The 14670-nt window shown below is 47.9% G+C and overlaps 1 protein-coding gene across 2 annotated transcripts in view; it reads right to left on the bottom strand.

Moving 5' to 3' along the window:
• Nucleotides 1-14178, bottom strand: part of ARL15 (ADP ribosylation factor like GTPase 15) — a 450742-nt gene extending 436564 nt beyond the window's left edge. The window contains exon 1 of one of the 2 annotated variants that reach the window (XM_056112169.1): nucleotides 14040-14178. In XM_056112169.1, coding sequence (XP_055968144.1) covers nucleotides 14040-14087 — 48 coding nt within the window. In that variant the 5' untranslated portion in view covers nucleotides 14088-14178. The remainder of the gene's footprint in view (nucleotides 1-14039) is intronic. The other variant, XM_056112168.1, reaches the window with a different exon arrangement.
• Nucleotides 14179-14670: the final 492 nt, after the last annotated feature.

The raw sequence follows: 14670 nt of genomic DNA, 5'->3' as shown, positions 1-14670 counted from the left end.
TCAAAAAACATTAGACAGGCAGTTAGAATAGAGAAAGGACCACTCTGACAAAGAGAGTTTAAAGATGACGACTTTGGACATGAACTGAGTGCTGAAAGTAGGTAAAAGGGACAACATGATAACCTGACAGTATCTGCATTGCAAACCATAATGTCCAAAAAAGAGAGAAAGAGAGACACAGAGAGAAAGAGACAGAGAGACAGAGAGAGAGAGAGAGGAGAAGAAAGTACCTGCCATGAGGAGGGGGGAACTGAGGAAACTGAGGGTGGGAAACAAACACTGGTAAAGGGTTGGCTTTCGGAACACTGTATGACTAAAACCTAATCATGAAAAACTTTGTAACTGTATCTCACAGTGATTCCATTAAAAAAAAATTAAAACATTAGAGAAATTGAGTTTTTAAAAGATGGGGGTTTAAAAGATTTTAAAAGAGGGCTTAAATGTTTAGAAATTTTACAATTTCCATAAACACTGCAAATACACATAAAATACTATGCATTATGCACACAGGCAAATGAAAATGCAAAACTACATGTAAGATGCCTCCTAACTTTGGAACAATTTTCACCACTGAGAAGGAGGTGGGTTGGGAGGAGTAAAGCAGCAGATTTAGTCCTAACTTTTCTTATTGTATATTTTTTTATGGTTTTTCTTGTTTGGGGGTTTCTTTGGCGGGGTGGGAAGGGACTGGGGGGGAGGGATGGGTCACATCAAGCAGAGGGTGCTCAGGTCTGAGCTAGTTGCTGGGGGGGGGGGGGGGGGTCGTTCCTGACAGTGCTTGGGAGACCATGTGGTTTGGGCCTTGACCCTGGGTCTCTTGCACGCAAAGCCCACACCCAGCCCCCGAGACACCTCCCCAGCCCAGCACCCGAGTCTGAAATGAAAACTGCTAAATGGTTAGCATCCAGGAGCTGGACGGCAGATACGGCTTTTGCCCTTGCTCATGGGCAACCTGCGTTCGATCCCCAGCATCCTACATGGTCCCCCAAATACAATCAGGAGTAATTCCTGAATGCAGAGCCAAGAATCAGTCCCGAGCTTCACTGTGTGTGGCCCCAAAACAAAAAACAAACCAAAATATTAAGTGTCCAATCAGTAAGGAAGGTACATAGAAGTATGTACTTTTCCAAATATATACATTCATTACAGTTTTTTTTTTTTTGGCTTTTTGGGTCACACCCAGAGATGCTCAGGGGTTACTCCTGGCTTTGCGCTCAGGTGCTTGGGGGAACATCTGAGATGCTAAGGATCAAACCTGGGTCGGTCACGTGCAAGGCAAACACCCACCTGCTGTACTATAACTCTGGCCCCATTCATAACACTTATTAAAAGTAAAATTTCAAGCAACCTCTTTCATTTGGGCCCGATGCCAGGTTCAGCTTGACCAAGAGTGGGGCTACTTCCCTCTGCGTGTCAGACAGTAGAGCCTCAGAGCTCCATTCTGCCTGTCCAGGCCCCAGACACCAGAGAAGCCACTGACTGAATGAATGAGAGCCCAGGTAAGGCTGGGGACAGAATGACTAGGAGATAAGTCCTCAGCCCTGAGAGCAGCAGTCCAGAGGTCAAAACGGTTCCCAGCAACTCTAGGTACAAAGGAACCTGATAAATGAGTTTGTCGGACAAATCCTAGTATTCAAAGGGTTAGCTACTATCAAAATCAGGTAGGTGTGTTTGGCTGTGAGCCAGAGCACGGAACATCAGCATTCATGCAAAAGAGTACAGGAGACAGCAGACAAATAAATGAAAGCAAAATGGGTGCTGCTGGAACTCTCACTGAGGGGTGCAAACCCACATAGCACCCCAGCTGCTACTGAATACTGGGAGGGCTTCTCCCAAACACAGGCGGCCCCACGGTCTAAAAGTAGAACATCCCCATTTGGTATGACTTGTTAGGCTTGGGGGGCGGGGGGGGAGTGAGCAGGGGGAGCCTTGGGAGCAATATTCTCATGAATTTATGTGGGAAAGTTGTGAGCATTCCCAGATTCCAAAAGTCACCCACCAATCTATACCAAATAGATGAATTCTACTTTCAGAGAGCATGATGCGCAGATGGGGTAGGTATCTCTAACCAAGTGACAACAGCAATCAAGTGACCCTTCAACTTCTGGCAGTGTGTCTATAACTCATGTGACCCCTGCTACCTACCATCTCCATAGTTATTATTATTAGTTCAGCAATGGAGCATAAAGTTTAGCAGTGCGGGCAAGGAATCTGCCAAGCTAAATTCATACGTACCAGAGCCCTAACATTGCTGCTAGTGATCCTGAAAAATAATCCACATGGCAGAGCCTCAACTTCCCTCTGTTATTTCCTTGTGTGTGTGCGGGTGAAGTGGACTGTCCCTGGCAGTGCTCGCGGTTGTATACTCCTAGCTTACTCTAAGTAACTCCTAGCTTTGTACTCGGCGATCATATGAAAAGCCAGGAATCAAACCAGGGTTGGCTATATGCAATGTAAGTGCTCTGCCCATGGTACTTTCTCTTCAGAAAGCTCTCTCTTTCCTAAGTCAGTCTCCTGCAAGTCAGGAGTATTTGGTCAACAGGATTGGAGGGTGCCTTGGGTCACTGTCACTGTCACTGTCCTTCCGTTGTTCATTGATTTTGCTCAAGTAGGCCCAGTAACGTCTCCATTGTGACAACTGTTACTGTGTTTGGCATATCGAATATGTCAGGGGTAGCTTACCAGGCTTTGCCATGTGGGCAACATACTCTCGGTAGCTTGCCGGGCTCTCCAAGAGGGGAGGAGGAATTGAATTCGGGTCGGCCATGTTGGCCCCTTGCAAGGCAGACGCCCTACTGCTGTGCTATCGCTCCAGCCCAGTGCCTTGGGTATGGCGCAAAAGTAAATAAATAAATGAATAACAACAATAACAAAAAACCCTTTGCACTGCACCTGGCACGTAGTCCTTTATTTACTAAGCACCACACTGATTCTAGTGATCTAGGGCTGGAGAGACAGCTCAAAGACCGAGCGTATGTTTCACATGAAGAACCCAGCACCAACCACGCCGCCCCCTTCCCCCAAGCTCGGCCATGAGTAACCTGAAAAGAAACAGCAAGAAGATCCTGAACACCGCCAGATAGGAATTCTCCAAACGGGTGAGCAAGAGAGTCTAAAACCCCACACTGATACAAAATAAAGACTCAGGGGTCATTACAGGGACATCCCCAAGTTATGAGTAGCAGAATTCACGACTTGCTATCTAACTGGGGAGTTCATACAAAATGAAAATGAGGTATCAAAAATTAAAAATTTCAATGATTGCACAGAGTATTCAATCAAGCAGGTGGAGTGGCAGAGAGATAGTAGAGGGGTTAAGGTGCCGTGCATGTGGCTGATAAAGGTTCAATCCCTGGCTCAGTTCCCAACAACACATATGATCCCCTAAGCACCACCAGGAGTGATCCCTGGGGACAGAGCCAGGAGTAAGCCTTGAGCACTGCCAGGTATGGTCCCTAAAATAATACCCCCAAATTTTAAAACACTGTGGCACTGTCCTCCCGCTGTTCATCCATTTGCTCGAGCAGGCCCAGTAATGTCTGCATTGTGACACTTGTTGTTCCTGTGTCTGGCATATCTAATACGTGACGGGGAGCTTGCCAGGCTTTGCCGTGCGGGCGAGATACTCTCGGTGGCTTGCCAGGCTCTCCAAGAGGGACGGGGGAATCGAATCTGGGTTGCCTGGGTCGGCCACGTGCAAGGCAAACACTCTACCCGCTGTGCTATCACTCCAGCCCCCAAATTTTAAAATTAAAATTAATAAGCAAATCAAGAAGGAGGGGCTGGGTGGTTGGCTTCTAAGCAGAGACACCTCTGGGAAGCCAGCACTACTGGAAGTAAGTAACTTTGTATTTATTAGACATGAGCTACAACCAGTATTGGGCCCAAAGACTCATCTAGACAGGAAGCACCAGAGGAACTGCCAGGGGAGAGACTAACAAAAGGGGCCATGGACTCCAAACCAAATCACATCCTCAGTTCCAACTGGTGAAAGGTGCCACAGTAAATGCCCATTTCCTTGGTTTCTGCAAGGTAGTTACCAGACAGTTCCTTAATATCTACCTTTCTTTTTTCCCTTTGTTTTTTGTTTGGGCCACACTCAGCAACAGCGGTCAGGGATTACTCCTTGTTCCGGGCTTACTCCTATGCTCAGGGCTGACTCCTATGCTCAGGGATTACTCCTGTCAGGCCTTGAGGACCCCAGAGGTGGTGGGGACCAATCCAGGATGGCCACATACAAAACAAGCACCCTACCTGCTGTACTCTGCCTCCAGCCCCAAATCTCCCCTTCTTGTCTCACCACCTCAGAGGCAAACACTCGAAGTTGACTCATCAGGGGACTTGGCCCCATGGAAGTCTACAAGTGCAAGGTAACTTGGGGTCTGGGTACAGTACCTTCTCAGGCAGCCCGGGGAAAGGAAAACAGCCCCCCCTTAGATAAGCTGACCAACATCCCCTGTGTCTCAGTGACAACACCCTGGCCGGCAAAAGAAAGCAGGGCTGGTGGCAGGCAGGGCCGTGCTTCTTGCAGGGGACAGGGGATGGGAGGGCTGACAGAGGGGCCTGGAGCCCCATGTGTGGTCACTTGATGACATGAGCTCGGTGTCCACAGTCAGCATGCCATAGGGAGGAAGGCTCAGCACAGCTTTCTACCCTGCCTTATCCAGGAGGCGGGACTGGGAAAATTGTAGCCCACCTGCAGATGACCCCGGGTTCTCTATCGTGGCCGGGGGCTCTTTTCCCTGCCCCTTCACTCAGGAAACTACCCACTATTTACATCAACTACGTTGCTGTAAGCATTTCACCTGCCTCCCAGCAGCTGGAAGGAAGGCAGGCAGTGGGGAGAGAGGCTGCAAGGCCGCCCTCCGGGGCCACATTCCCAACTCCATTGCCGGTTAACTGCATGGACCTGGGTTTCCTGCCTTTGCCAGAGGAAAGGAATCACAGTCCCAGTGTGTCTTAAGTACTCCATAAATGCTGCAGTTACTCTCCACCACGGGCTCTACTCGCCACACTCTCCCCCCATCACACCCCAGCATGCCACATGTCCGTGAGGCTCCAGAATGCAAGTTCCTAGATAGCAGCAACTGCACCCCTGCTCCTCCGAGGACACACCACTGGGCCCGCGCTAACACCGCCATGATCAAATTTCCCACCCGGCAGCGTGACGCTTCTCCAAACGTCTGTACTATTCGCGCTCCAGCATTCTATCGTGATAGTCTATGTTGACATCATTTTTTTAGGGGAGGAGAAGTGGGAGACTGCCAACTGCTGTTCACGATGTCGGGGGAACACGGGGGGAGTGGGGGGGTCTACCCGTAATTTTCTGCAAACTGGATCAGCAATTCAGCACTAGGCCCAAGGAAGTGGTGCTGCTCGGAGGCTGGGGGAACCATACAGTGCAGGAATCAAACCCAAACACCACTGTCCCAGTTCCCTTATTCCTCTCTTCTAATTTATTAACAAAGGAATATTTGTGTGGCTAATCCTATTTCAGCTAAGACTAAATTTAAAAAATGGTTGATGTACATTATTCCTATACAGTCCATTTAACCAGTCAGAAATGCAAGTGCTGGCTTTTAAAGCCTTCGGGTTAAAAATAGCAGGCTGATGGCCTATTTTTAGAAGCAGTGCAGTGGTTCAGAACGCCTGCCTGGCAAGCATATGGCCACAAGTTCAAATCCCTGGTGCCTGCATGTGTGAGGCCCGAGGCTGCCAACTCTGTCTTCCCAGCCTTGCAGCTGCCCTCTGCCACGCCGGGAGGCGGGGCGATGTCTGCAGTGGTGGGGGAAGGGAGCCTGGGCCTCTCCACAGAGGATGACCTTGCAGTGACAAACCCTGCAAGGGCCACAGTCAGGAAGCACAATCCCCGGCGAGCATTACCCATGGTGATCTGAGTCCCTCAACATGAGCACGACCTGGAGAGCACTGAGCATGGAAATGTGGAGCACCACAGCCAGGCGTGCTTGCTGCCCTGGTCATCACAGCACCACCAACAACGAGGGCAGCAGAGAGGAGGGTGAACACACACATGAAGAGAGACACAGAGAAACAAAACCCAGAGGAAGCGAGGATCTTATCTCCTTCGAGCAGAAAAAAATAAAAAAGAATAGCACATTAAATGAGCTATAAATACATACATCCAAAACAAAAACCATTTTAAAAAAAGAGCACACAATTTTTTTTTCTAGGGGTGACTGCCACTGGTGCTGGGGGACCTGGGGACCCCTACCCAATACTGAGTTCAGGGATTCAGTGTTCACCAGCCGTGCTATCTCCATCCCAAAGTGAGAGATGGGCGCTGGGACCAATCTCAGGGCCTAACACCAACTCGGCCTGTACTCTGCCTCCTGGGCTCTCTCCTTACCCGCCAATAGCACACTTTACAGAGGTGTTTTTTCGTGGGGATTTTGTAAAGAATTAACAACTGCCGTTTGAGCCTCTAGTCATGGTAGTAGGTGGGTTGGGGACTTACTATGCTGCAGATGGTGACTCAAGGTCTCATGGCAAAGAGGCAAGTGATAAAGAGCGATACCCCCAACCCAACAAATGGTAACTTTTTTGTGCCAGCCCATGTATCTTGAGACGATAACTTTAAAAAAAAAAATCTTTTTAGGTGCTATGATTGACAAAGTTACTCATAACAGAATTTCAGGCATACAGTGTTCCAAACACCAATGTCCAGTGTCAACATTCCTCCACCAATGTCCCCAGGTTCCCTCCCACCAACTCTACCCCCATGCCCACTCCCAGGCCAGTCACCTCCACAGGCACATTTTTAAGTTTGGTTGCTCTAGGTTGGGTCTCCTGTTCAGAGTGTTACTGGCTCTGGGGTTGAGACACAGGGATAAACCCCACCTCTCCACCAATGATGTGTCAGAGGCCCCTGCCTCCCACCCGCTGCCTTCCATCTACTCGTCTTACTTCCTATCTTGATTTCTTTCCTTTCCTATCTTTATTTCTATAATCTAGGGTTTGGGGTAATCTAGGTATCACTCTCAAACACCATGTATTCTCTTGTCCTTTTATTCTATAAGTGAGATCATCCAGTATTTGTTCTTCTTTTGGGCTGGAGCAATAGCACAGCAGGTCTAAGGCGTTTGCCTTGCACGCAGCCCACGCGGACAAGCCGAATTCGATTCCTCTGCCCCTCTTGGAGAGCCCAGCAAGCTACCGAGAGAATCTCGCCCGCACGGCAAAGCCTGGCAAGCTACCTGTGATGTATTCGATATGCCAAACACAGTAACAACAAGTCTCATGATCGAGACATTGCTGGGCCCGCTCGAACAAATCGATGAACAACAGGAGGACAGTGCTACAGTGGACAGTGCCTACTCACTTCGCACATCATATCATCCAGTTCCATCCAACTTACTACAAATTGCATGATTTCATCATGCCTTGCAGCTGCATAGTACAGCATGGTGTAAACATATATAATATATGCATATATATCACACCTTCATCTTCCACTCATCTGTCATTGGATACCTCAGTTGATTCCGTATTCTAACTTTAAAATTCAAAGTGCTGCAATGATAACAATAAAATTTTTACAAAGGTAGTTACAGACCAAGAATCTAGTCCAAGTTCATCAACCGATACAAGGGTGAAATTAGAATGCTGGCCTCACTAATTCTCAAGCACAGCATACAGATGCAATGATCATTAATTAGCAATTAATATCCAAGCTAACCAAACACTCTTCTAGCTGTCACCTTTTTCTAGCCTAACTTCAAATACTAATTCACAACAACAATAACAAACAAAAAAACAAAAACGGAAGAAAAGAACAGTTTAAAGTGCCTATAAAGTCCCTCTCCCATCCGCTTTACCCACAGGTTGCTATGGGGCCACGTGTCAGCCAGTCCTGCAGCAAGGAGGTTCCCACTGCGGGGAGGTTCTCACTGGGGGGAGGCTCCCACTGGGGGGATCGCCCCCAGGACTTCAGGGCGATATACAAAGCAAAAGGTCCATCAACATTTGCTAAAGGATTGATCAAAATATCACAACATGGCTTGACTTAGAATCTTCAACAGTCTTATGACTTCCTGTTTGTGATTGTCAGTCCAAAATTTCATACACAGAGCAGATGCATTTGGGTTTGGGGTCTTTTTTATTTTATACATATATATTTTAGCTGGGGGGGTTGGACTCAAACTAGGTTTGGATACACACAAGACAAGTGCCTCAACCCCTCCACGACCTCTCCAACCCCCAACAGTAAAACTACCTGGGGCCACAGTCACAGTACAGCAAGTAGGACACTTGCCATGAACACGGTCGACTCAATTTTCATCCCCAATGCCTCATAATGTCCTCCCGAGTGCACCAGGAGTGATCCCTGAGCACAAGAACAGGAATAATCCCTAAGTACAGCCAGGGGTGGCCCCCCCAAACCCCAAATAAACAAATGGGCTGCAGTACGTGCCTTGCACATAGGACTGCCAGATATGGTCCCGGGCACCACATGGTCCCCTAAGCACTGTGCTGAGGAGACACTGAGTAGTAATGAGCACTTCCTAGGAGGTATAATAATTAGCCACGTAACACATAACACAATACATCATTTTACATGTGAAAAGCATTGTCCTGTTTATAAATCACTTTGTTCTTTGTTCCAATGGCACCGGGGGAAGGAGGCAATGAAGACCAATCAGCATACATTAGTGAGAACACGAAAATCTGGAACTGAAAGGAATCTAGAAGCTGATCTGGCCCAACCTCCAGGGGAAACCTGGTAGATATGTTTATTTCATTAGGACACTTGGGCCATTCCCCTGTTCACAAAGCTCTGCGTATTGTGTTACTAGGCCTAGTCAGAAGAAAGTAAGATGCTGACACTAGCTGTCGGTTCAGCAGCAAATTCTCCACCATGAAGCTGAGAGGTGTAAAGAGGTCAAATGGGAGCAAGAAGTGGAACCTCCTAGAAAGATTCCCGCAGACTGGAAAACCCAGGCTGTTGATTTAAATTGCCAGTCAGGCAAAACAGTTTATATCTTGATCACCTTAAAGTTAAAAGTAAGGGATACATTTTACATTCCCCAGAACAAAACACCTAATCCAAACAGATTTTATCTAGTCTCAAATGCAGAAGCGAGTGAGAAAAAAGAATTGTCCCATTCAACTCCTCTTCATTTAACTCAACAAATTAATATTGAGTCCTACTAGATGCCAGGTTACCAAGTCAAACACCTGGTTAAGTGATACTTGTAATTATGCAGCATAAGCAAATTACCACCATTTCCTCAAACTGAAATCAACTCAACTTTAAAATCTGTCTTGAGGGGGCTGGAGAGATAGTACAGTGGGTAAGACACTTGCTTTGCATGCGGCCAACTTAGGTTCAATCCCCAGCACCCCATATGGTTCCCTGAGCACCACCAGGACTGACTCCTCAGTGCAAAGCCAGGAGTAACCCCTAACTATCGCTGAGTGTGACCCCACCAAAATAATTTGTCTTGAGAGAGGTAATAAAGCAGATAGGGCATTTTCCTTGCACGTGGTCAACCTAGGTTCAATCCCAAGCACAGAGCAGAGAGTAAGCCCAGAGGATCGATATAAATAAATGTATGTATATATAGGTAGATAGATAGATATAGATATATCTTAAATATTAAGGTATATCTATATATATATCTTAAATATTAAGGTATATCTATATATATCTTAAATATTAAGGTATATCTATATATATCTTAAATATTAAGGTATATCTATATATCACTTGATCACTTGACTTCCCGTTAATCGAGCGGGCGCCAGTAACATCTCCATTTGTCCCTGTCGCGTGCTAGTGTAGCCCAATGGCGTCTGTTCGCTCTAGGAACACATATCTTAAATATTGATATCCTCCATTTCTCCTTATTTGTCACCTCCAATTAAAAACCTTTCTTTGAAGTTAAGTTGTAATTTCAAATAAGAAATTCTCAGCTGGCAGAGATGTAGCTCTATAAGACGTATAAGCATCTGTGAGGCTGTAGCTTCATGCACAACAGCAGGCTCATCAGCAACTTCTAAGATCAAAGACCTTTTTTTATCTGCCTTAATATCACAATGTTATTAAAAAATCTAAATGGCACCTCCACCTTTTCTTTCCCTTCCTGTCCACTTTCCTCCAAATTACAGAAGGAAAAAAAGGTACATGAAGACATCTAATCCAAAGAACAATGAACAATACACAAACAGCTCATTCTTCCAGCTTCCATCAGCAACGAGAAAATGAAACACCAATATTCAAAAGAAATCCAAAAAGAGGGCGCACACCATCACTCCTGCCAAGCATGCGGAGGGCGCTTCCCCAACCAACACAGCAAAATCTGGAGTCAACACAAAAGAGCCCTATTTGGGGGAATCTAGGGGGTGGGTTTGTTTGTTTATTTATTTGTTTGTTTATTTGTTTTTAAAACCTGGAAGGTGAGCAAAGGAATATGAGAAGAGATTAATTTTGAAAATAAGATCCCAGGGCTAGGGCTGGAGCACATGCCTGGCATGTAGAGGCCCAAGTTCGATCTCTGAGAATCAGCCGGTATAGACCTACGGGGTTTCCTGCCTCCCCCACAGGACGCTGGGTCTAAGCAGCACCTGCACACTGTCTCAGATGCACAAGAGGACCAACTCCGGCCAAGAAGAGCTGGGAGTGCCCGAATACAGCTTGGGAGCATCTCCCTACCACCAAGCACTGTAGCACTGTCCTCCCGTTGTTCATCGATTTGCTCGAGCGGGCACAGTAACATCTCCATGGTGAGACTTATTACTGATTTTGACATATCAAATACACCACAGGGAGCTTGCCACAGTCAGCCATGGGGGCGGGATACTCTTGGTAGCTTGCCGGGCCCTCCAAGAGGGATGGAGGAATTGAACCTGGGTTGGCCCGTGCAAGGCAAACTCCCTACCGGCTGTGGTATGGCTCCAGCCCTCCCTACCAGCAAGTAGTAATAAAATAAAAAAAGATCCCAGGCAGAGTCAACAAACTGACTTTGATTTTCAGTAACTGGTCTTTAATAAACACCATATAAAGATTAGGTATAAGCAAACAGGTCAATCTGGAAGGCAATGAGACATATAACATAAATACCAGGAAGTCTCTTAAAGTTCAGTTTCAGGGATAAAACGATAGTACAGCAGATAGAGCACTTGCCTGGTATGTGATCAACCCTGGTTGGATCCCAGGAACCAAATTTGGTGCTCTGAGCAATCACTTTGGTCACCAAGAGTGATCCCTGAGCTCAGAGTCAGGAGTAAACACTGAGCAGTGTCACATGTGGCCCCAAACCCACCTCCTCAAAACAAACAACAACCAAAAAAAATTATTTAAAGTTCAGCTTCCGTAAATAAATCATTTAAAAAATTTCTTAAACTTTTCGCCGGGAATATTGGGTACGTTCTTAAAAACTAACTTATTTCAATTAAATTTTTTTTCTTTACCTCCAGTGATCAGCAAGTGATCTGCATAGGACTTTTGTTTAGTTTGGGGGCTTTTCGTTTTGTTTTGGGGCCACACCTGGCGATGCTCAAGGCTTACTCCTGGCTATGCACTCAAAAATCACTCCTGGCACAGTCAGGGGAATATATGGGAGCCAGGCATAAAAACGGCTCTGGCAAATACAAAGCAAGCGCCCTGACCACTCTACTATCTCTCCAGTCCCTTTACAGGACTTTGGCAGAGAACTTGTGTTTTTCTGTGTTTTGGCTCAGAGGCCACCAGAGCCACACCCAGCTGAGGGAGGGAGTAGAAAGAACCATGTTTGAGCGGAGGCCTCCTGCATGCAAGGCATGTTCTAAGCTATCCCCTGCACTTGTGGATTTTTTAAAACTTTTTTAAGGCATAATTAGACTGACAAAATTATGATCATTTTTTAATTTGAAAGCAAAAGCAGATAATGCGGGGTCAAGACAAGTAAAAATAATAGATCATGTCAAATTAGAGGCCCAGAGATTTTAATACTAGGTGGCCAGTAAATTGACAAATTGCCTTGCTTCAGGGTCTGGCTAGCATAGTGGCAGAGCACATGATTCATATGTATGAAGTCCTGGGTTCAACTGAACACACCCAGCCTCCAAAAGAAAACAGAAATATATCAGTATGCTTTCAGGGTAACTTAAAACCTGACAAACACTCACCCACCCTTAGCCTCTCCATCTAAAAATTAACCATTTTCTTTATTTTTTTTACTAAAATGTTTTGATGGGTTTGGCACTTCAAGAAAAGTTTTGTGATACAACTTACAAATTTCAAGCATACCCAGTAAAGGTAAGGTAAAGGTAAAGGCCCACCCGTTGATCGTCGATTTGCTCGAGCGGGCCCAGTAACGTCTCCATTGGAGACTTTGTTGTTACTGTGTTTGGCATATCGAATACTCTCGGCAGCTTGCTGGGCTCTCCGAGAGGGGTGGAGGAATCGAACTCGGGTTGGCCATGTTGGCCGCTTGTAAGGCGAACGCCCTATCGCTATGCTATCACTCCAGCCATAGTAAATACAGAAAAAAATAAAATGATCAAAACCACTTGATTTCCTCACTAGCAATGGCTTCAGCATCCAAAACTCAGCTTTCAACAGTAGAGGTAATACCATCCCTTTCTGTGTGGTGATTACCCTTTGGCTTTAACTTGGGCATCTGGAAGAAAACCATTGTATTGTATTTTATAAGACAAGCTACAAATGTATGAATTATTAATTTTAAAAGTAATCTTTGAGAAACATTTGGCATGGCTTAACCTGCATGGTGCTTTGCATTTTAAATCACTTTCATAATTAGATACCTACCCCAAACGACAAGCAGCTCTTGTGTGTGGATATTATGCGTGTATCACAAGATATAGGAAGTTACTGTGGTCAATAAGGGAATAAGATTCAATTTGAACTCAGCATTTTGGACTCTTTCATTCACAAGAGGATGCAATAACTGCAACCGCCCGACTTCACCCACCTATAAAGCTTCAGGAAACAGATTTCTCTCACCTAATGTCAAGCCGAAAACAAGATAACAATGCCAGTCCTTGTCCAGAGTTTCCTTTTCATGACACCATCCAGGCTTTCCTTAGTGTAATTCCTAGAAGGCACTGGCAAATTTCTGCCAGGCAGATCTGCAGTCGAAAACCGACTGATAAATAAGATGACAGGAGAGTCAGTGTTCTTCGCCATCAACTTCAGCTCCGCATTGTCCTAGCGGTTCCAGCACACACGGTCAGCACAGTGAAGACATCCAGCGCCAATGCAGACCCCTTCCTGAGCCCCCAGCACCAACACCCAGCTCCATGTAAACACAATTTCTGGAACAATACGTGGTATTCGCATTATTCCACAAACACACAGGTCCGTTTAAAAAAAAAAAAAAAAGTTCAGTTCCGAGGACTACGCTGACACTTGTCCCCACCTAAACTTCCGAGGCACGAGACTGGCCTAAAAGCATAACCATGGGATCCAATCCGAGCACAGTGTAAAAAGTGGCATGCATCCACCGGAGCCACCGTGGGGGCAGAGCCAGCCCCCTAACCCAGTCCGGCTCTGGCCGGGCTGGGATGCAGTTTAGTCCTGTCGACTTTATGGTTAATGTGCTTTTAAAGCCTCGCCGAGACCGAGGTCATTGCTTTAGAGATCTAATAAGAACCAAATGACCCGGGCTGCCGGGCACTTAGTAAGCCATTCCGGTTATGGCTCTTTAATAGTACCTGGAGTTCTGCTAAAGGGAGCGTGCAAAGAAAGTCCGGCGCGGGCTGCGCCGAGGGAAACCGGGAGCCCGAGCGGGCCGGGGACGCCCCGCCGCGGCGGCCCCATCCCCTCCGGCAGCCCCAGCGCGCTGGCCCCGGCTCGCACCTTTACCTGTCACTGCCACCTCCCCCGCGGCGCCCGCGGCCCCGCCACCCCTCCGCGTCCCGGCGCAGCAGCCCCGCCGGCAGCGGGAGGAGAAGACCCCCCAGAGGCATCCCATCCCGAAGAAAGAAAGCAGAAAGGCTGTGTTCCTCGAGGCTGGGGGGGGGGACGTCGGGCACGTCCGGGTCCGAGGGGCGCCCCGCCACGCCAGCCCCGCACCTACCAGATAATCCATGTACAGAAACGCCTCAGTTATCCGGAGATCAGACATCCGGCAGCCTAAAGCATCCGGAACGGCTCCGAACCCGGAAAAAAAAAAAGCAGCTTCTCTGGCTGCGAGCGAGCAACCCCTGAAAAAAGCCAGCAACAACGAAAATAGCCGAGAGCGGCCGAGGAGCCGAAGATTACACAAGGGGCGCGGCGATTGGCCGGCGGGGCGGGCCTAAGCGAGGGCGCGCGCTCATTGGCGGAGGCGCGTATAAAAGGCAGGCCTCTGCGGGCGGCCGGGGAGAAGCGCGGGAGCGGCCCGGCGGCGGGTTCCTGTGAGCGGAGGCGGAGGGGCGGGGGCGAGGGCCGCGCGGGCGGAAGAGCGAGCCCGGGGGAGCGGAAAATCGGCGCGGGCAGCCCCGGCCGGAGTTCTCTGCGCTTCCGTGGGCTCCTGGTTGGGTGCCGCGGAGCAGCGGGGCTCCGTGCTAGAATGCCCGAGCGCCCGATTGTTCCCCCCTCCTCCGCCGGGGTCGGTGAGCCGGCGTGGAAACGTGGGAGGCGTGGCAGCCCGCGGCACTTGCCGTCCCGCTCCCCAGCGATCTCCTGAAGGTTCCGCACCGCGGGCTGGCTTCAAGTGTGTGGGGAGG

Source organism: Sorex fumeus, unplaced genomic scaffold (assembly GCF_029834395.1).
Source record: "Sorex fumeus unplaced genomic scaffold, SorFum_2.1 ptg000015l, whole genome shotgun sequence".
NCBI classification, from domain to species: domain Eukaryota; kingdom Metazoa; phylum Chordata; class Mammalia; order Eulipotyphla; family Soricidae; genus Sorex; species Sorex fumeus.
This window is presented reverse-complemented; position numbering and strand designations above follow the sequence as displayed.